Consider the following 23,691-nt stretch of genomic DNA (forward strand, 5'->3'; position numbering starts at 1 on the left):
CCACTTTGAAAAGCTTCAGACTGGATAGTGTTTGCGGGACTGAATGAGACAGTGGGCTGAAAATTGCACTGACCAACTGGCCTGTTGCTTTCAATTTTTACTTTATTTTTGCTGTTGTTTGAAGCAAGTGGCCAATTCCAACTAATGTTCTTTGATTAGTGTTTTAATGGATTCTAGATGTGTTTGTAAAGCAAGACCTTGCATTTAATCTTGCACATTAGATAGCAGGGCAGGAATGGGAAGAGAAAAGACAGGTGATGGTTCATGTTAACACCGCTTCTGAAATAAGGGTCTGTCCTCAAATTGTGACCTTTATTTAGTTTTCAGATGCTGACTGCATTTCTGATACTTTCTACTCATATCAGAGTTTCAGCATTTGCAACCTTTTATTTCTCAATATGAATGAACTATCTAACTTGCACACATAGGCCAGGATTTTATGGCCCCGCTGTGGCGTGTCTCTGCCCGGCAGATGCAGCGAGCGATTTAAATCGCCATTCAGTTTGGCAGGACCGTAATATCCCGCCGGGCAGGAGGGGGCCATAAAATCCTGACCATAATTCTAAATGCAATCCCTGGTCTCTTTAAGAATGCATGGTGAAGGCTGTCTCTTTAAAATGAACAAGGCTAGCCCTGTCCTGATCAATGCCCATTTGATCTCAGCCCCAATTCCCGTTTCCCTCTTGCTGGCATCATGTTTCTTGCCATGGTAGAATTAACCAAAAAAAAAATCAGAGCCTACTTATCTAAGAAATAATAAATTCTCAGCTGCCAGGTGACAAAACTAAACCAGGAGGTTTCCACCCCTGTGCTCCCAGCAATGGCAAGCATTCACAAGCATGAAATCACACCAAGTTTTCCGATCACAAATTGTGCTTTGTCTGTGCCTAATCCTCCTCTTTTTTTCTGGCTGCCTGTGATTTCTGCATCAGCCCCAATCTGAGAGGAGCCCCCTCCCTTTCTGCACTGGTCTGACATTTTAAAGAAGGTCGAGGGATCTGCTGTACGTTTATTGGAATTCAGCTGCGCACATCGAGCTTGGTTCATGCTCATGTTATCACGTGATTACAGAGAACAATTCATTCATAAAAAGGACCGATCAGCACAGAGATAAAAACAAAATAGTACACTTAGCTCACTCTGGGCAGGCAATTACACACATTGACACTGAAATATACACCTTACACAACTGGAAAAAATTGCAACACTGAGAAATTATAAAATAAATTAAAATGTACAGAATAATATTGAACCGTGTGGTATCCTATCACAGCAACAGGGACTTGCCCCTCCAGGATCTCTCAGATGCTGCAATGGATAATGGGATGGGTCTCTGGCAGAAAGGAGGATTTTTGTCTGGAAGCAGCTCACAGCATCTTGGTGGCATGCTTATTGGCTTCATCAATGCGGGCTTTGTTCATATCACCCTGGAAAAGAAAATAGAAACAGTTTAAAGGGGGAGAAAGCAAGAGTTTGCTTGCTGTTATTCAAAGAGTTGGTCTGTAGTCTACCCACAGGTATCTATGCTTACTCATTAAGTGTTTGTGTGCTTGATGTGTACACATGTTTGTGCACATGAATGCATACCTATGTTTGTGTTGTGCATGTAATGTACGTGTGCTTGTGTATATTTGTGATGGCATGTAAGGGCGTGTGCGTGCACGCCATATGTGCATATGTATGCACGCTTGTCTGTATGTATGCATATTCATGTGTATATGTGCACGTGTACACATTTACATGTGGGTAAGTACATGCATGCTTGCATGTATGTATATGAATGTGTGTGCTTACATTATGGCTCATGGACCAAACTTTTCTCAATCAAACTAGTATACAATAACTTTCGGATTGTTACCAGGTGTATCCTCACAGAGAGAGACAGAGACACCAATACTTGGAACAGACTTTACAGCAGAGTGGTGGAAGTGAAAACTTGGAATTATTTGAAAAACTAATAGGTGGGAGTGCAGTAATGGATGGATGAATTAAGATGGACTGAATGGCCTTCCTTATCCATAAGTATGTCATATTATCACTATATTCTCTGATTTTTCCAACTCTTCAGTGATCAAACAGGGATTATCATAATTTCCCACAATGATGGGGAGTGTTTGGTTACACCCTCAAGTCTCTCAAATAGAGGGGATTATTTATTTACAAAACCCCAAGCACTGTACAGTGAGAATGTTCACACACAGAATTAGCTGGAATAGTGTGAACAGGCAGTGAGACTCAAAGGTAAAAAGAAAATTACACACCAGGACAAAAGAATGAGCTCATTCTGGGGGTGGTCAAACATGGAAGCCTCCTGTCTCCTCAGGAAGGATGTAGCTTTGGGCTGAGAAGTTGGTGCAGACATTGCACAGACAGCTCTCAGCAACATTTTGCATGCTCAATTTTATTTGTTGCTGAATATTGGCTGAGTGAGGTGAGGCGAAGCATGTTGGTGTGGGGCAGCAGAACACTTTCCCATTACAGCCACCCAATACCAGCATCAAATACTGCCAGGTCAGTTCTGGAGTTGATTTGGAGTCTGCCTCAGCCCCAGCCTCAGAAAGATCCTTTGCTTCCCTTCTGTACTGGTCCTTGCTCCATTCCTGACATCATCAGAACAGAATTAGCACCAAATGCAAGTGGGTTCAGAGTGGACAAACTCATTTCATGTAACTGCCTTACAGCTGGTGGATGGCAAGAGACTTTCATTGCATCAGGAGTATCCTGAGCTACTTTTTCTACTGATGCCTCCTTTGGATTAAGTTCCTCTCAGGCAGTTACATGGTCAGTGTCAGGCCTTTCTGGGATCAAGGAATCGGCAAGCGGAAATCCTGCCCCACACACCTGCCCACCAGTGGGCTGCTGGCTAGTCAGAGGCTGGCAGCTGTACACTGCAGGCAGTTCCAATGGGGGAACAGTGGTTTCTGCCAGTAATGCACCCAACTGAGGCCCAGGATCGCCAATGGACATAAGCGACAGGTGAATGATAGCAAGATGGGGGTTGCAGGGGAGGTGGGGGGTGGGGTGGGGTCGGCAACAAGAGCAGAGGGTGGCTTTCAGTGGGCCCCCTACCCGATGCCAGGTCCTTTGATCAGGCACTGATCTTGACATCAAGGCAGCATTTGTGTGGCATCAAGGAGCCCCAGCAAAACTGCAGTCAGTGGGAATTGGGGACAAACTCTTCAATGGTTGGAGTCATACCTAGCACAAAGGAAGATAGTTGTGATTGTTGGAGGTCATTCATCTCAGCTCCAGGACATCACTGCAGGAGTTCCTCAGGGTAGTGTCCTAGGCCCAACCATCTTCAGCTGGTTCATCAATGACCTTCCTTCCATCATGAGGTCAGAAGTGGGGATGTTCACTGATGATTGCACAATGTTCATCACTATTCATGACTCCAAATGCACCAAGACCTTGACAATATCCAGGCTTGGGCTGACAAGTGGCAAGTAACATTTGCACCACACAAGTGCCAAGCAATAACCATCTCCAACGAGAGAGAATCTAATCATCTCCCTTGATGTTCAATGGCATTACCATTGCTGAATTCCCCACTATCAGCATTCTGGGGGTTACCATTGACCAGAAGTTGAACCGAACCAGCCATATAAATACTGTGGCTACAAGAGCAGGTCAGAAGCTAGGAAGTGTGCAGCAAGTAACTCACCCACTGACTCCCCAAAGCCTACAAGGCACAAGTCAGGAGTGTGATGGAATACTCCCCAGTTGCCTGGATGCAGCTCCCACAACATTCAAGAAGCTTGACACCATCCAGGACAAATCAGCCTGATTGATTGGCACCACATCCACAAACATTCACTCCCTCTACTGCTGACGCACAGTAGCAGCAGTGTGTACCATCTACAAGATGCACTGCAGGAACTCACCAAGGCTCCTTAGGTAGCACCTTCCAAACCCACAACCACTACCATCTAGAAGGACAAGGGCAGCAGATAGATGGGAACATCACCACCTGGAAGTTCTCCTCCAAGTCACTCACCATCCTGACTTGGAAACATATCAGCCGTTCCTCCACTGTTGCTGGGTCAAAATCCTAGAACTCCCTCCCTAGCAGCACTGTGGGCATACCTACACCACATGGACTGCAGTGGGTCAAGAAGGCAGCTCACCCCCACCTTCTCAAAGGCAATTAGAGATGGGCAATAAATGCTGGCCTAGCCAGCGATGCCCACATCCCATGGATGAATAAAAAAAATAAAAACTGAGTGCCTTTGAACAAAGGACCCCCTCCTGGAAGTGTGGGGTTTGCTTTTTGCTGAGGGCAATAAATCCCACCCATCGTCTTCACTGGAGGGTCCGGTTAGAAAAAATCAAATATTAAAATTTTAAGATTGAATATAAACGAATGAAGAGATCACTTGAGCCTCATGGACCTGCCCCGCAGCCTGAGTCAAGAACCTCAGGAAAGGGTAGGGGAGAAAATAACTTACTTTTATATTACATAGAATGTGTGGCATAGAAACAGGCCATTTGGCCCAACTGGTCCATACGAGTGTTTATGCTTCACACGAGGCTCCTCCCACACCTTTTCATCTCGCCCTATCATCCCTATCTATTCCTTTCTCCCTCATGGTTGTATCTAGCTCCCTCTTAAATGGCATCCAAGCTATTTGCCTCAATTTCACAATAAGTTATTGAGTTTCACATTCTAACTATTCTCTGGGTGAAGGAGTTTTTAAAGAGAGTTCCTTATTGGATTTATCAGTGAATATCTTATACTTGTGACCCCTATTGGACTCCTCCACAAGTGGAAACAACAACTCTATGACTACCCAATCAAAGCCATTCAGAATTTTAAAGACCTCTGTCAGATTACCCCATAACTTGCTCTTTTCTAGAGAAAAGATTCCCAGCCTGCTCAATCCTGCCTGACAGATATAACCTCTCAGTTCTGGTATCACTCTTGTAGATCTTTTTTACACTTTCGCCAGTGCCTCTATATCTATTTTATAACATGGAGACCAGAACTATGCACAAGCAATCAAAATCAAGATTCTACACTAATTTAACATGACGTCTGCACTTTTCAATTCCAGCCCTGTGCCCTGTAGAAACAATCCCGAGACTTTGTTTGCTTTTTATTTGGCCTTATTTATCTGTGAAGCTACTTCTGGTGATTTTTTTTAAAAAATTGGTATCCCCTAGGTCACTTTGCCCATCTCACTCAGTTCAACTGTTACTTTCTAATTGCACCTTTAGCTTAAGAAAAAAGTAGAAGTCTCATAAATAGGTGGAAGAAAAACAGACAGCCAGACATGAAGGGAGCAATAAGCAAACTCTAAGTTAAAGAGATGGGGTTTTGAGGGGCTTTTTAATGGATGAAAGTAATGGTTTAGGGAGCAAATTCCAATGAGCAGGACCTATAATATTCTTGGTCTCATTGTGCTAAAACATAATATTTACAGTCTGCAGAGGTAGGACAAACATTAACTTCAATGAAAATCATCTTACTAGTTTTATCTTACCTTGAGACCCAGAAGAGACCTAGCATGAGATGTTACATCACTTCCTGTGATGATGTACACTATCCTATTAACATATCACACAGTTAGAATTAACCCCTTATACTACAAGTCCTAGGTGGTGAAAATGGTGGGTTGAAGGGAGGGGAGATGCATTAAAGTTAGAATTAAGGAAACACAGTTGGATACACTGCTATTTAATAAACACCATGCTCAGAGCTTCTCTGAATGTTCTTCTGTTGCCCTACCTAATCTCTAAATATACCACCCTGTACACTATTCCTCCTCAATGTGCTGGAACCCAGACTAGTGGCACAGCCCTAATGTAAATCATGCCTTTCTAGAACTCATCACCATTCTCAGTCTTCACTTTGTCTCACGATCTTCAGATTTATAAAATCCAAGCTCGCTGTCGCCTATTTGATTAATCTTGTCTTCTCTCCTATTCTTTTCCACCTTAGTAGTGTCCTACACTTATGGACCTTTGTTGTTCACCTAGAATTCCCATTAATATAATTATACTTCTTACCTTAACCACAATCCGGTCAATCTGGGCGTTCTGGGAGCCAATCTCATTGCTCATGTCAAGCGCCATATGTCGCAAGTTTCCAATGATACTGCCCACCTGATCCAGGTTTTCTTCCATCTCATTTTCCCGAGCATCTTCTGTGACTCTGAAACCAGACCAAGGAAAGTGTCAGAACCTGTGGCTGCCTGGGTGCTTGTTGTGGGTGACTTCAGTTTTGTCCAAGCTGCCTCCAATGCATTGAACTCCAAGTCACATCAGAATGACTAAAGTCATTGAGCTGAAACCAATGGTGGAGGGGACAATCCAGCTCTGCCTTTGGAATTTCCCTGGAAGTGGGATCAGATTTGTTGATGAAACCAAACTCAGCCCTTTCTAAGAAATCTCGATGCAACAATCAGAAGTTTATTCGCAACATTTCCCAACTAAACAACTCAAGATTGACTCCATCTTTCTGTCCAGCTTTGCCCTAATAATGAAAATGCAACACCACTAGCATTAACTATGACTCAGAGGGTAACACTCTTGCCTCAGTAGACTTAAAGTTCCACCTAGGACCTGAGCACAAAAATGAAAGCTGAACACTCCAGTGCCGTGCTGAGGGGGTGCTTCATGGGTGGAGATGCAGATGTTAAAATGAGACCCCATTTGCCTTCTCAGGTGGATGTAAATGATCCAATAGCAGGGAATTTTCCCCGGTATCCTGGCCAATATTTATCTCTCAACCAACTTCAGTAAAAACAAGTCATCTGGTCATTGTCACATAGCTGTTTGTGGGAGCTTGCTGTATGCAAATTGACTGTTGTGCTCCTTACATTACAATAGTGACTACGCTTCAAAAGATATTCATTGGTGCTAAAATGCTTTGGGACAATCTGAGGCTGTCGAAGGCACAATATAAATGCAGGTCTGTCTTTCTTCAGAGTGTGATCCACTTTAGAGTGGAACTAAGCTTTACAGATCAGAAGGTTCCAAATTCTGTTCCCTAGTCAGTGGTGAGTTAGCTATTCAGCTTTGGTGAGAGTTTGGACACTACAGGTGATACGCAAGCCCCTGAGACAGGGAGGTGGAAAATTAGTCTCCTTCTAACTGATATCAACGATCCCTGAATTAAATGGCTAGGTGTGTATTTCAGTTGAAAACAAGACCACTTATGATGGGTCTCTCTCCCAAAACAACATAACCAGACTGTATGGTAATTACTTAGAGGGCCAGATTTTTGCGGAGTCGGTAAGACTCCGAGGACCTTTAGAAATAGTGGGTGGGACCTGGGTGTGGAAATCCCACTCCCATTTCTGACAGATCCAATTTTTGTTGGTGGGGAAGGAGGTGAGGCATGATTCACACAGGGAAAAAAAACAAACTCAGCAGGGCCATTTGAACTCAGTGCTGAGTTCAAACAGACCCCATTTTGGACGTTGAACAGGCAGCCGCAGTGTAGGAGTCACAAATTTATGGAGTACACATAAATGGGCTTGATGGCAGGTAAGATCTGTTTAAATGTCTTGATCTGAAGTTTTGTAAATCCTCCACTTTTAAAACATGGAGAAAGCCTTAAGCTGTCAGAGAGAGTTAAAAAAAAGCTCTAGACTGCTTTGATTGACAGGCCATCTTATGTCGGTTAGGAAAAAAATTACCATCTGGTTGTGCAGTTTCAACAGAGGTCTTTTTGACATTCTCCCAAGGGCTATTATTATTATTATTATATCATTATGAATGTTTGGCTGAGTTTCAAAAGCTACAATTATCTCAGGAAGGAGTTCTACGTTCACAGTTTAATTGACGGTTTAAAGAGGCTATTAAATGATTAGCTGTCTCTGATGTGGGGTCTGAATAGAAGTTTGTTTTTATAAGAGATTTATCACTAAGGAGATTTAAAAACTTTGACTCGGTTTCTCGAATGGGAGTTTTTCTCAATATCAAGTGTCTACGAGTGAGAGGTGTGTTTGACTATTAGAAGTTTTTTATCATCTCCACATGGCTCCTGAGGTCTGCCCTGATGGATACGGGGGAGTGTGTTGAGGGGCCATGTGTTGGCATGGAGGTGGAATGGTGTATGATTGGGCATGGGAGTGGGTGGGGGCATGGAGGTAGCATAGAGGGGTTGGTGTGAGTGTGAAGGGTGAGGGCTAGAGGGCCTAAAAGCATCTAAAACAACTGGGACAAAGTCCCAGAAAGCCAAGGTTGGCCTTCTAACCAGGCCGCCTCAACAATGGCCTGCCCCTTTGCTGCCTAGCAACTGCTTTTGAGGGTGGAAGTCCTGACTCAACCCTGCCCCACCTCCCTGGAACAAAAATTGGGTCTAACGGGGTCCTTTAAACTGAGGGAGGTCTGCCGAGTTGGGAAATTTCCCGAGTCGAGCAATCGCCTTGGTTGCGAAAATCTGGCCCAGAAATTTGGCCATTGGCTTTTGGATGTGGAACCACACTATAGAACATTCAGGTGAAAGGGAGGCGAATCATGGCGAAAAACATGAATACATCATCCAGATATAGTTTTGATAGGGTAAATAAGGAGAAACTGCTTCCAGGGCACAGATTTAAGGCACAGATTCTTCTCTGGCAAAGGAACCCAGGGGTGACATGAGGAGAAAAGTGAAGACATCAGGAAGCTGCCACTAACCTGCCGACTTCCACATTTATCTTAAGTGTATTCAGCTGCAAGCGAGCAATGTGGTCAGGAGAGCCCGCTTGTTAAGTCCAATACATTAATGGCTCTTGCTTGGCCTAAATAGCCAAGTGGTTATGGTACTGGGCTTGTAACCCCAAGATCAAGAGTTCAAATCTCACAATGGCAAACAATGTAACTTCATCTGAATAGGAACAGATGGAAATATGTTTGTACTCAAAAGAGGTACAGCTGGGAAGTATAGTCCCTTAAAACGTTGTTTCCTTTAAACTTTGTTCTTGGTTTTACGGCTGACCTGAATTAGGGGCTGTGCCTGATTTATCCCAATTTTGTTGATTTGGTTTAATTGTTTTCATTTAAAAGATTATCAAGAGTTCAAATCTCACAATGGCAAACTATGAAACAATGTAACTTCATCTGAATAGGAACAGATGGAAACGTGTTTGTACTTGAAAGAGTTACAGCGATGTTAAAATGGCTTTTGTAATTAATTTGTGGGTCCATGGGCTTCCCAGAACTTGCCAGTGAATTCAGGCAAGAAAACAACAGCAACTCAAGAGGCATAAGAAAAGACAGGGAAATAAGCCAATGAATAATGACACCTCGCAGTGACTTTCATACCTCTAATTATGCTGAGATGTTTCTTTACACATTGTGGGGGTTATTTTTACAGCTCTGGAGGTTTCATCTATGTTTGGAGGTTTGCATGTTTGATCTAGTGCTCTGATCTATCAGGTCAGCTCAGGTGTTGCTTATGCTGCATTATTTTGGACTTCAGATGAGGTCTAAAATGATGAGTGATAGCAGCAGCAGCAAGAACATCAGGTGCAGGAGCAGCAGCAGCCTGCTACTCACAGATCAACAACTCCACAGGATCAGCAGAGTGGTCCAGCCCACAGCACCAAGGGTGTACAGGCAGATGAGAAGTTTTCTGGACATGTCGGGACAGCAGTGTGTCAGGAAGCTCAAGGTCTTGTGTCAGCTGGTGGCAGACATGTGTAACCTGCTGCAAGAAGACTTGCTGCCAAGTGGTCCTGGTGGCCACACTTTACCAGTGTTTGTCAAAGTCACCAGCAGCATCTACTTGGTGGCCTCTGGCCAAGGTGCTGCCACAGACATTTACAGGATCTCAGTCAGTCACCCACAAATGCATAAGCCAAGGCTGCCAATTATTTTAACTTATCCTGCAATATGCCAGCCAGAATGAGTGCGCTTTATGATTTGTCACTCTAGATAGCTTCCAACAAGTGTAGGGCATAATGGACTACACACATGTGGCAATTAAGGCACATTCAGATCACCCAGGACTGTTTGTAAACCATTAAAGCTTCCACTCCATTAATGTGCAGCTGGTGTGTGAGTTTCCCGGGAAGCTGCCTTGATGTTTTTGTCCTGCTCCAGTCCTCTCTCTCTGATCGAAGCAGGCTTTCCAGCTGGCTGCTTGGAGATGAGGGGTACCCACTAGCGCCTGATAACACCTGTGAGGAACCCATGCAATGAGACCAAGGAGCACTAAAATGAAGATAGGACAATCTGCTCTGTCATTGAGCAAGAAATTGGCATGTTGAAGATGCTTGCTAGATACAAGAAAAATGGTCAAGAGGTGAAAGTGGTGGAAAGAAGCAATATTTATGTGGCTCAAAAATAAACCAGATTTTTTGACAATATAACATTGTGTAACATACCCATATGCAGACTAGAAATCTTTACTCTTCCTAGCAATGCTACGTGGTGCAACCTCTGTGGCTTCAGTAGGGGTAGAAGCAGCCTGCCCATATTCCTACTCTGACACTGAGAAGCTCTTGGCCAATGTCTCTGGGCTTTGGGATCTGTGAGGGCTCCAGCAAAGACTGCTCCACCTGCACTGCAGGCTCAGCATCAGGACATGAAGCAGCACTTTGGTACTGACTGACAAGTTATCAACAGGTGAGGAGTGGAAGTGTTTGGAGCCAAGCCCCTATTTCCATGTCTCCATTCACTATCATCCCTCTCATGGTCCACTCACACTTCCTTCCCAGAGTTGAGCTGGAGAGCGCTTTGCTCCAGATCAGTGGGCAATGAATGATTGGTTGTTGCATTTGATGCTCCATGCAGATGGCCAAACTTTCCATGGACAAAGACATCATCACAAAGACAAGCAACATCATGTCACTCATACCTGAGATAGACTCCGCCAATCTCTCCACAAGTGTGCTTAGTACTGTGGGAAAGTCAGTCAGCATGTCATACATCCTTTACTGCTGCTTCAGAACTACCTTGTTCATCAACAGCACTCAGGATTAATCATCTGCATCCAGCTAAGCAGAGTTTGGAGCATCCTACGTCTTCCAAAGTGGACTCTCCACTCTTGGCCCTGTCTCCACCATCTGCTCTTGCTCACTTGTGATGCATTGCCTGTATAAGTCCTGTGACCACCTGCCCTCAGAGTGTATTATCCCTTTTGTCCTCAAAATCTTCCTGGATCACCTCCTGTGGGAGATTAAAGATGTAAAGTAGATCTGTTAAGGTTGGAATGTTTGTACACATGATCATATTTCACTGGCCGCTAACATCAAGTCAACATGTGTGAGTGTTGTACGCTAAGTGGCTCTGTGATATTTAATTCTAACACCAGGTAGCCTGGAGGCCCCCATCTCCTTACCACCAAGAGCCAAGCACGCCAAGACTCCACTCACCTCCAGCACTTCTTCCTCAGTGGATGTTAGTAGGGAGAGCGCACTCTGTTCCTGCAATGGGGGGAAGAAGAGGCCCAAGAGCAAGAGTAGTGGGATGTGCTGAACTAGGATAAAGACTATTAGTACAGGGTGATTATGAAGAGAAGGTATGACATTGCATTAAGATAAAGATGACTGTTAGTGGTGGATGAACAGATGGAGATGTGGGGAAATCCATTGACAGGGGGGATTTGTATTTGCAACGTATGTTGGTGTGAGGAATGATGTGCTGGAATAGGTTGGAGAAGATGGAGCCAGGAGGTTGAGGTGATACACACATCAGGGTGTAGTTGAATGTACCACTGTACTTACCTTTCCCACCCTGAGGTCATTGAACTGCATTGAATCATCAAATGTGGCAGCACATTCATGCTCCTCCACTGCCATCAGATGTCCTTCTATGTGTCACCTGCAGGTTTTTTCCTCCCATCAGTAGGGAATTGTATCTCCCTGCAGTACACCCAGGCAGCTATCACTAAAATGAGATGCAGCTTTTGAACATTTGGACTCCATCCTGCCAAATCCTTCTGTTGTGCTCCCAACTCCACACTCCATTGAATTGGATGTTTGCAGTGTCCCTTTAAATAGCGGGGTCGAAATCACCTCATATGAGTCATCACACTCACTCACACTAATTAGTCAGGAACACTGGAAATTATATGGTAATATTGTGCCTGGGTTAAAAAGCCACTGATGAATGTTTACTTCCAGACTTCCCACAGGCTACAAGAAACACGCTCCTGGAGTGCAAAGTTAAAACCACACCCAGTAATAAGCTTTGAAAGGAAATTTGATAAATGCTTAAAAAGGAAAGATTTACAAGACTATGGGGAAAGAGCAGGAATGTGAGAATAAATGGATAGCTCTACAAAAGAGCTGACACAGGCACAATTGACCAAAGGGATCCTGTGACACAGCAATTCAAAAACTCACTGCACACTGTTGTGGATTTAAATTGCTGAGGTGCCTCAAGTGCCTTTGTACAACTGGGTCGTTGCAGTTCTTATCAGAAACCAGAGAAGGATTATTATTGACCACCACATCAGGCGAACCATGAATGCATAACAACCATAAATAATCATTCTCCAGGTAGTGTACCACACTCACTCTCTCTCTGATATCCTCTCTTTCTCTTTCACAAGGCATCCAAACACCTCTCAGTGCCAGCCCGTACTAGTGGAGTTAAGACCTTGCTGTGTGATGCAGTGGAGACGCCATATCCCGGCTGTCCATGAGATATTGGGTCCCAGCGTTCTAAGATGAACCATGATGAGCTTGTTTGTCATCTGCAGGAATGTAATTCTCAGTTTAACAGCCTTGGAACTGGAATGTATGACAGGGGTCATATATCAATGTGGTAGATAAGATTTTCCAGCAGCAACCTGTAACATATGTTCAGTACACATGGACTATTATGCTCAATGCAGAATAAGCACCTTATAGCAAAGACTGCCCATTGAACATTTTTCCAATGGGAATTAACAATATCTGATCTTTTCAAAATGAAATCTTTTACCTTCGGATGTATCCACCGCTCATCGCCATCTGTTCCCGATCATCCATCACTCTGGCCGGCTGGCTGGCCACTACACCGTCCTGGTTATTCCCCCACACCTTCTTGTAGGCTCCTCCTGCCTCAAAGTTCTTTAACCTTAGAAGTAGAAAATGTACAAGCGTTTTGGTTGTTTCAAGTCACTGTGGGTTAAAGCCAACACCTGCTTAGTTACACATTGTGCCCATATCCTACCCACAGATCAGTGGGCAACCCATGGCATCAAATACAGATATAACAGTTACTAATGCTTTCTACAATACCTTTTACACTAAGGTATATTTTGCAAGAGATTTTCCCTCATGTTTATCCAAAATATCTCCAGCTGAAACCAGGCAACAACTGTCATCACTTCAGAGCATGCAGACATGCCAGCAATCCCAATGCCTCACCATAACTCTACCGCAAGCAACGTGCAATCAGAGTTTGTCATGGTTTCACCAAATATGCACACCTATTAAAAAAAGGTATTTTTAAAAACACTCTTTTCTGTAACCATATTAGGTGTGTCGCTGTTTTTTCTTTCCCCTTCAATTTTCCCTTCTTCTGTTCTGAAGGTGAAGTCTATGGGCTCGGATGTGAGTTCAGAAAATCTATTACAGTCTGCTTTAAAATAATTGCTCCAAATGGTGGGTCTTAGCCTTTCAAAATACACTGCTTGAGAGAAACAAAGTTAAAGCTTTCGTACTTATTATTCAAAATCTGCTTTACGGTGTGTACTTCCTGACAACAAAAGCTACTCCTGTTGTCAGTTTTTTTTAATCAGACATTTGTGTTAACATTTACTAATGTAAATGGTAATGGTTGCTCTACAACAGTGACTACACTTCTTTGTAAAATGCTTTGGGATATCCTGAGGTCATAAAAGGCTCTCTATAAATGCAAGCCCTTTCCCAATAATTTTTTCCTATGTCAACTGTCACAATGAGGTAGCTGCAGGTACTGGCCACTAGTTAACACCTGGAGCAAGATTCTGAAGTCTTTCTCCCAGCACTTGTATGTAAAGATAGTTTAGTTTGAACTGACTATGGACAGTGTTTCAGGCAATTTACTACAATATTTTAAAAAATGAGATTTTATTTCATACTGGTATACCTTTTTAGTAATTTGTATATAAAGGAAACAGCTGCATGAATTTAACAAACACATATATTGCAATTCTCTTAAATGAAGGCAGAAAAAAAGGCCTCCCCAGATGGTGGAATAGATAGGGCCAGGGTGGGAAAGTGCCCTCACAATCAACTTCAATCGAAGTCCATAAATCCTATGTCCAGCTCAGTATACCTAAATCCAAGTTCTGTACACCTACAACAAGCTCTGAGTACCATATGCCCTTGGCCAAGCTCTGTGTGGCTATGGCCAAGGTCTGAATACTTATACCTGAGTTTTGTATACCTATGGTCAGGTTTGTATATACATGGCCAAATTCTCTGTACCTATGACCGAGTTGTTTGTACCTATGACCCAAGTTCTGTGTACGTAAGACCAAGTTCTTTACACCTACAACCTACCTCGGTACACTAGATTGGTAACTTCTGACTTGATAGTTAGTTTGTTGTAGTTTCATGAACTTAGGATGCTAATAGCCCAATTGGCAAAATAATGGTTTGTGCCAGTTTTCTTTACAGTAGTTTCACAATCTCAGCCACGCCATCCGGAAATGAGGCGCTATCCCATGAGGAAGAGCATTAACCTGAGGCTGACTCTTCCTGGGCCACTCTCAGGCGTCTCCTAGTGATCAACAGGATGGACGGTGCAGGCTGCCTGCGCAAGTGGCACTCTACAATGGGAATACTGGATAATGTAGGGCTTTCAACGAAGGGGCAATAAACATTTTTTTTTTGGTGATCTTGTGATCCCGACTTGGGACCACACTCAATGGAAGCAGGTATTAGAGATTTAATCGTACAGTTTTTGTAGTTCCATCGTCAACAATCTTTCCATCAGTGACATTCTGTGTTGGGAGCTCAGTTACTGATTTCAGTAATGCCAGAAATCTTCAACTGTAAACTAATATTACAGCTTCCACTCAGGATTTACCGAAACAGTAACTTTGCTCTTCGACTTCTTTTTTCTCTCTCTAAAGTCTAGAAGATAGCATATGTGGACAAGCACTGAACCTGTTCTTACAATGTTCTTCTCTCTATAATAATAACTCTTTTAACAGAGAACAGAGAAATGTTATAGGAATAGGTTCAGCATTTGTCAGCTAAGATTTTAACAGTTTTATAAACTCATTCTAGACTGTTTGGGGGAAGTTCTCAGTTGAACCAATTTGACACTCCATTCTAAGGTTGGTGCTTGCATGCTAGCCCGAATGAAGTTGAGTATACTGCAGCAATGGGACATTTCCAATCCCCACGGTGGACTGAATAACTGAAAGCTGATTGTATAGTATTCCCAATTTTTGATGGACTACAATTCACAACGTTTTAACAACATTAGCCTCTGAGGGTCACGGTTACAGGAATGTTATTAAGCAAGACCGGGATTTGTTTTGGACTGGAGTGGAGATCATCTTGTACAAGAGGTTGGAACAATAAGGAATTCAGGGCCAGTGTCTTGGATTAGTTTGATCGCCTTGGGTGCTTGGAAAGGAGCATCACAGATATTTTTGCCCCAAAATTACCTTGGATTTAAATCAGGCTTTTCTCCTCCCCCAGGAGATTGCATAGTTTTAGGTGGGGTGGGATGTGGATAATATTTGAGATAACTAATCACAATTGTATGGACTAGGCTGGGTGGAACAGAGGGTCTTTTACCATCTATCAATGTTTGCATTGTAAAGGAGGGACTTAATGAACACTCTCTGATTCTATAACATCCCTTTCTCTACAATCCCGAGTGCCTCTGTGTTTTGTACTGATGATGTTGAACTCGGCATTGACTTCCAGCCAGCACAGGGGGAGCAGCTATTGGGCTTATCCAGGTAGATGACTCAATGACTGAAATAGAATGGGATTCTGCATCAAGGAAGCTCCTCTGGGTTTCTCATGTAAAAAGTAGTCTTATAAAATATAACCATTGAGTGCTGAATGGAGAAGTTCATGGAAGAACTGTGTTCAGCTATTGCCTGCTAGTAACATAGGAAAATTATACCTCCAACATGCAGACATATATTTCAGTGAAGTGTTTTCTAGTAACTGACCCCAGAGCCTGGCTAACTGCTGTGGCCATATCACAACAGAAAATAGTCAGATTCACAAACAAAGTAGCATGAGACATAGAGATGGAGATAGAAACATATAGATACTGTGAATTGTGGACACATATCTGAGCAAGCTTTCTTCTTTTTATTCATTCTCAGCATGTAGGTGTCACTGATGAAGCTGATATTTATTTCCCGTCCATACCTTTCCCTTGTGTAGCTGATAGTGGGTCATCTTCTTGAACTGGTCCATCTGGTGTAGACACACCCACAGTGCTGTTAAGTCAGTTCCAGGATTTTAATCCAGTGACGATGAAGGAATGATGATATATATCCAATTTGGAATAGGGGAAAACCTGCAGGTACTGGCGTTCCCTTGTCTTGGATTTGCAAGGTACTACCAAAGGAGCCTTGGTGAGTTAGTGCAGTGCATCTTGTAGATAGTACACACTGCTGCTACTGTGTGTTGGTGGTGGAAGGAGTGAATGTTTAAGGTGGTGGACAGGATGCCAATAAAGCAGGCTGCTTTGTCCTGGATGGTGTCGAGCTTCTTGTATGGTATTGGAGCTGCACTCATTCAGGCAAGCGGAGAGTATTCCATCACACTCCTGACTCCTGATGGTGGACAAGCTTCGGGATTCAGGAGGTGAGTTTTGCTCTCCCACAGGAACATAACATTGACCTATTCTGGTCATAGTCACCAATCTGCTATTTCAGTCTGAAGACGTTGTGTGATATTTTCCCCCAGATCAGACCTTCCAGGATCAGGGCCCACAGGAAGCCTCGCAAGCTGATGTCATTACTTCATTTTAGGTTTCCCTATGGGCCATTAAGGAGCACGACTGCTCCAGATCTCAGAAAAAGGCCACAGACCTCCTTTTCTCCAGGCACATCTCTTGCACTCAGTTGTCTACAGAAATTAGTGGGCACCATTGTCAGAGGCCCCTAGCTCCAGCCTCCAAATTCCCACTGCCACCTGTCAGTCAGGTCATGGAATTGGCTAGGTTTGAGCGTTACTCTGACAGTCTTTGTTTGAATGAGGTCTCGTCAGGCTGCCACAATACCCAGACTCCCTGATTCAGGGTTCGCACTCACCCAACCCACACGGCCATTTTTAAAATCAGGGGTCTTACCTCTGTGCTTACACATGTCGCTTCGGATTTTACTAAACTGTGCAGAGTTGAGGAGGATCCATTCAAGCATCATGGAGATTAAAGCATTGCCAACCTCACTCAAACCTTGCTGAAAAACCATCTGGTGTTCACAGAGACAGACTACACACAGGCATGTACGGGGTAACACATGGGTAGCATCATGCTACTGGACAATGATGAACTGAGGGATTTGGACATCATAAATTCCTTTACCTCTGCTATTAAATATTGGCCCAGAATTTGCCAGAGCGCTGCATCTCATGGTATACCCCATGAATTGGATTATTTCCCTCAACCTTCAGCTCAAAGATGTTCCTGGAGGTGTGAGGGCGATGGGACATCTGGAACCTCGGTGAATGACGGGATCAATAATCTATCTCTTTAACCAATGAGATTTAAGGAAAGAGAAAGAACAGAGGAAAGAAGGAGGTGGAAATAGAGTCAAATCAGATACAGAAAGAGAAATAAAAAGAACGTAAGATTGGATTAAGAGAGAGAGGAAAAATAGACAATAAAGGAAAAGTAAGAAAAAATGTAAAATAAAAGTCTTTAGGAACAATTTACTATCTGCAGGAATGAGACCCCAAGATATTAATCATTCCCTCTCTGGAGCAAACAGGTTGAGTGGCAGTGCAGGAACATAAATCTTGTCATTAAGAGGATCTTATAACATTAAGTACCAGTCCTAACATTTTGTGTCAAATTTAATTCATATTTACACCACAAACCCAGCAATTTGTTGGAACTTCTGGGGAGGTTGAGGATAAGCTGCCATTTTCATTAGTATCAGAGTGGATCAGCTCAAACTGTCCAACGACAGATATTGATTCACTACCCCTGATCTATCTGTCTCCCTTACTGGTATCTTTACATGCTAATAATAACGAGTGCTGTTACTTTTCCAGCAAATTCTGGGCCAATGTATTGGTTTTTTTATTGGGTTATACACAATTTGAAAGCTCCCAAATTGCCTAATGTTTCTGTTCCAATTCTGCAATAGATACAAGATCAAGTAGCTGACTTGTAGGCAATGGTGTATGCATGTTCCCATCCTGTTTCACAATCCTGGTTTGGTTTCCACATACTTGACAAAAGTCCATCCTCATCAATTCACCAGTGGCTTATGCCATTTGGTCATGGCCTATTTTCAGTGTTAGCTGTGGTTCAGTGCATCACACTCTTGGCTCTGCAGCTGAAGGGTGTGGGTTAACTTGAGCACATAATTGAGGCTAACAATCCAGTGCACTACAGAGGAAGTTCAAGTCTTTCATTTTTTCTTGGGTGGGTTGGAAGGTGGGTGGTGGTAGTTGCTGACCAACAGTTAGAAACTGCAACAACATAGGAAAGATATAATTTAAACGATCCCACCTATTATAAGAATATATTCACTGAGCCTATGCTCCCAGGTGAGAGCCATGCTTAAAAGCAATGTGGTCACAGATAAGATGTCAACCACGTTGTGCTGATTCTGTGGCTTGCGCTCCCTTTGAAGATGATGCTCTGCTAGGAATGTGTAATCAGCCAATTATCCTCATCAGTCCATTTTCAGATTCGCTCATGCATACTCCATCGCTTTCCCTTCCATTCTGGGGCTGTTTACTCACCTTTGACTATTTGATGCTTCTTCAGAGCTTGGGGTAGCCTTACCTTTTTAACATTTCACAGGTTAGTAAACCCACTTGCTGGCCTTTGGCAACTGTGCAGGTCAGTTTTGCTCATGATGAACATGTTGGAAAACGCTGAATGCATGGGTTATACCAAGCTGTTTCCTTACCAACAATTGTGGTTGCCACAACACTGGCCAGCGGAGTATCACAAGTATGGTTGGCAAGCACAGTATTGAATGTTAGGAAGTTTGAGTTTGTTGATGGCTATCTTATTTCTGGGAGAGTAGCATTCTGGGCAGTTGAGTGTCCTCCTTAACTAACTTTCATCCAAAACTCTGCTGCCCGTATCCTAACTCACTCCAAGTCTTATGCACTTATCACCCTACACTTGCTGACATACACTGGTTCCTGGTCCGCAATACCTGCATTTTAAAATTACCACCCTTATGTTCAAATCCTTCATTGCCTTGCCCCTCTCTATTTCTGTAATCTCCTCCAGCCCTCAAATCTCCGAGATATCTACACTCCTCTAATTCCAGCCTCTTGGGCATCCCTATATTTAAATGCTCCACCATTGATGGCTGCGCCTTCAGCTGCCTGATCCCTAAGCTCTGGAAATTTCTTCCCTACACCTTTCAAATCTCTACCTTTCTTTAAACGTTCTTCAAATCTACCTCTTTGACCCAAGCTTTTGGTCACCTCTCCTAATATCTCTTCATGAGCTGTGTAATTTAGTATTGTAGTGCTCTCGGGGAGTGCCTAGGGACATTTTACATAAAGGTGCCACATAAATGATCGTTACTGTCTTTTCCCTTTCAGATGCAGATTGCCTTGCTGTACATGTCAAGCTCATCTCATTACTTCATTATGGTATAATATGGGAATTAATTTCTAAGGGAATGAAAAAACCGGCATATTTGCAGATTGCTTCTCAAAGTGCTACTTGATTCATGAGGCTGTCAGTGGCTGTATGGAGCCGTGTTATTTCTGAGCAAGCAGGTTTCAGGCAGGCATGCAGGCAGGCAGGTGGCCTCTCAGACCGACAGTTGGCACCTACTTATTGCAGGGGCAGGAACAAAGACCACAGCATTTGCCCAGATCCGACAGATTTTTTTCTGCTTCTTTCATGTCCTTATTGATTTGATCCATTCCCTCTTCAATCCTCTCCAGTTGCTCTGAATGAGGAAGACAGTTAGTTTCCACAGACACCGACAACAAAACGAACAGGGGATCAGTGAACCTCACAAACTGATCGGGGTTGAACCAAGGCAATTGCAAAATGGGGCATAGATGCTCTTGGAGAAGCTTCAGGATGTTGGACATTGATGTCCCCAGTTGGCACCCATACCACAGTTTACACCGCCCCAATCAGCGAGGGATTCCCTCATCCCTCTGACGAGCTACACACTTGTTGAGTGAAGAAAAAGAGAGAAATTGACAGACAAAAAAAAACAATACGACATGGACACAGGAGTTTCTTACATAACCCTAGCTCAGTATACAGAATGTAGGCCCTTGAAGTGCTATTGAATGCCAATGGCTCAGGGGCAAATGGAAAGGTCCCAGGGCTTTGCTTTACCCTTTCCCTGTGATTGTTCATCAGGACAGGATGTTCACCCTGGAGTTTCTGCATAATACAGCATAGAAATTGCTTCAGAGGAGAGATCTTTTTACATGGCTCCAATAACATACTTTGACTGACTTTTTCATTTCTCACGCTAGCCCACCTTGAGGTGTCTTTACTTACAAACAGCTTGTGTGCTCTATAAATTTAGTGAAGATTGCCCAACCTCATTTCACATAGGATTCTCCAACAGCCAGTAGGCTGGGGGCTGTCTCATTTGCCTTGTCTGAACTGAGCTGAAACCTGGATCTCAGAGGTACAGGACAATGTGACAACCCACTGCACCTCCCATGATCCATTTGCCAGGTCTCAAAGGCTTCCCTGGTCCTTTAGGCCTTGATGTAGCCCACCTGAATGCAATTGTGCAAAGTCAAGTAAGGCAAATCAACAGAGGGGAATTTTCAAAGTTAATTTATTAGCGACTATCTTTTACTTACGTTCACTAGAATGGGAGATCAAAACTAGGGGCTATAATATAAGGTAGTCACAAATAAATCAGATAGGGAATTCAGGGAAACTTCTTTACCCAGAGAGTCGTTCAACTGTGGAACCTGAGGAGTGGGCGAGTTGAACTGCATAGATGTATTTAATGGGAAGTTAAATGTAAACATGAAGGAGAAAGGAATAGAAGGATATGCTGATGCAGTGAGATGAAGAGGGGTAAGAGGAGACTCACTCGGAGCTTGGACTGGTTGAGCTGAATGGCCTGTTTCTGGGCTCTCTATTCCATGTAATTCTACGTAAAGCATTGCACATAGAATGCTAAAACAAACAACTGTCCGAACTGATGACCAAATGATCAAGGTGCTTGTCTAAGTGTTAATTTAAATGATCTAAATAGGCACTAACAGTTGCCAGTTAGCTCTGTTGGCTACATTGGCTAGCTTGTGGTTCAGAATAGCACCAACAGTGCGGGTTCAATTTCTGTATTGGACCCAAGTGGACTTGCCTCTTAGCCCTGTCCCTAAGAATGGAAGGCAATAGCAACTATCACTGACAAAAGTTGCCAAGGGTCTGTTGTCAGGTAGAGCATAAATGAATGAAATTGGAGACAGTGTTGTACTGAATGTGTTAAATATTTAGCCCACTAATGTTGGTAATGTTAAGCTTTAGACTGAAGGTAGTGAATTGTTTGTTTATTCTCTGACCTAAAAGGATCGATTAATTTTATAATTTAGTTTTATTGCCTGCTGGAGAGTCACTGCAGGGTTTACAACTCTGATAGGGTACCGATCAAAGTAATTTGTTTAAGCTTCCCTTCTGTGCACTGTTGTTACCTGGTTAAGATAGACGTTCAGTTACCAACAAAGGAATGCTCAGCAAATGTATTAACCAGAGGGATTATACCTCTATATTGGATGTCTCTCCAGGGTACGAGGCACTTGGCTGAAATTTATGACAGACTGGTATTTGGGCAGCTGCATGCCAATAGCATTCCTGCAGTGAGATACTAACTACAGTCCTCCATCTCAATTCACAAATTAGTTACCAGTTGGAACTATATCGGTGCCTGTTTTACTGTATACTTGGTCCTGTATCATGCTTTGAAAGAAGGCTCCCCCTAGAGAATTATCTGGTAAAGGCAGTGAACCAGACAGACTAGGCATGTTCCAAGTTTTACCAATGTTCTGGTGTTGGGCTGAGCTCAAGTAGCAGTGAAATGGAAGTGGCTTTAGTACTAACGGGCTGGGGAAGAAGTGGGGAAACAGCCAGGGTTCCCACATTCCAGCTCTGGAAAATGCAAATGAGCCAGAAGAGGACCAAATAGGGAGATTTGTGATGCACCCCATGGTTAATCAGCCTACCATCACTTTACAATAGTTTACTTTACACTGTGCCTCACTTTCAGTGAGTGGGTTAACATGTCATATTTAGACCTTGGGTTAATGAGTGTGGTAATTATATTGTTGCCTTAACAAAGTCAGTTTAGGTTCAAGGGTGGAGAATGGGCCAGATGGGAGAGGTAGAGTAAGGGTCAGGTGGATCATTCCCCCACCTGCAGTCAGTGACTGTAGAGCAGAGATGCTGGGTGGGGAGGGGGGTTGGGGGTGTGGCAGGGAAGGAAATAAATATACTCAACCTTGAGTAAAATGTGCAGTAATCAAATCCGAAGGCTACCGGCTGCCAGTCTAAGGTCCGCTTCTAAAAGTCGTAGAAACAAACATAGCCCAGGACTCCCAACCCCAGCAGGCAGAAGGTGCCAACACACTGATTTCTATTTAATAGGCTTCCTACACAAATGATTTCCTTCTCTGACTTACTGACTAGGTAATGAGTAGTCACCCACATTGGCAAGGCAAATAATTCACTTTGCAGCACCGAAGTGAGGTGGATGCTGAAAACTTAAATGGCAGGAACTTAGTGATAAAAAGAACAAATAACGATCTTTCAGCGCTGAGGATTAATGTGAATAGTTAAAGCGGGTGACAATTTGCAGGGCTCTGGGAGAAAGGCAGTGGGTCTAATTGGAAAACTCTTTCAAAGAGTCAGCACAAACACGATTGGCCAAATGGCTTCCTGAGCTGAAGGATTATGATTCTATTTGGAGCCTTTCTCAGCAGTGATGATGCACAGCCTTACACTCTGCCCTTATTGCTACTCTGGGCACTGTTCCCAGTCACTAGTGTTGCTTTATTAATGGAAGGAGTTGGCGGCTGGTGTTATAATGCTAGTTCTGTGTTGCAAGTTAGCTGCATGTTTGCAGCTAACACTACAGATCTGCACCTACCTTCCTGCTTACCAGCAGGCTGACAGGACAGTATCCTAATGTGTGCAAGTGCCCGCAGAGGTGGTTTGGTGGCATGTTGATGGGTGCCATTAGGCAGGCTAAATAAAATGCCTTCTTTCAAGCAGTATCACTGAAATTATGGCACACTGTCATTGATCCATTTGGGCTTTGCCCCATCATCGAGGAGGATCCTTAGCCAGAAATAATCACATCTCAAATAGTGACTTTTAAGAAGTGTTTATTTTTGGCAGGGCTCACACCATGGCGACCTTGAGATGTGGGTCCAGTCACAGGTAAAACTGTTTGGTCTTGTTAAGAACCTAAAATTACCCTTACCTAAAATTAGATAAAATATACAGCACCGGTGCCAGTGCTACTTCATGCCCAATTTGGTTGATGAACCCAAAACTGGTGCTATAAAAATGCAGGGCCTAATGCCTATTTCAGGCTTCTGCTAGAGGCACCTAAAAAAATCCTTCCAGAAATTGGGTCAGATGTCTTTCAGGCAAGATTGGGGTTTAGGGCACTGG

The 23,691-nt window shown here is 43.4% G+C and overlaps 1 protein-coding gene across 2 annotated transcripts in view; it reads right to left on the reverse strand.

The window, feature by feature from the left end:
• Positions 1 to 994: 994 nt before the first annotated feature.
• The window catches only part of LOC121272634 (synaptosomal-associated protein 25), a 111,676-nt gene continuing 88,979 nt past the window's right edge, over positions 995 to 23,691 (reverse strand). For both annotated transcript variants that reach the window (XM_041179320.1, XM_041179321.1), the window contains 4 exons: positions 19,867 to 19,984; positions 12,865 to 12,999; positions 6,010 to 6,154; positions 995 to 1,427 (listed from right to left, as the gene is read on the reverse strand). In XM_041179320.1, coding sequence (XP_041035254.1) covers positions 1,368 to 1,427; positions 6,010 to 6,154; positions 12,865 to 12,999; positions 19,867 to 19,984 — 458 coding nt within the window. In that variant the 3' untranslated portion in view covers positions 995 to 1,367. The remainder of the gene's footprint in view (positions 1,428 to 6,009; positions 6,155 to 12,864; positions 13,000 to 19,866; positions 19,985 to 23,691) is intronic.

This window comes from Carcharodon carcharias, chromosome 34 (assembly GCF_017639515.1).
Source record: "Carcharodon carcharias isolate sCarCar2 chromosome 34, sCarCar2.pri, whole genome shotgun sequence".
NCBI classification, from domain to species: domain Eukaryota; kingdom Metazoa; phylum Chordata; class Chondrichthyes; order Lamniformes; family Lamnidae; genus Carcharodon; species Carcharodon carcharias.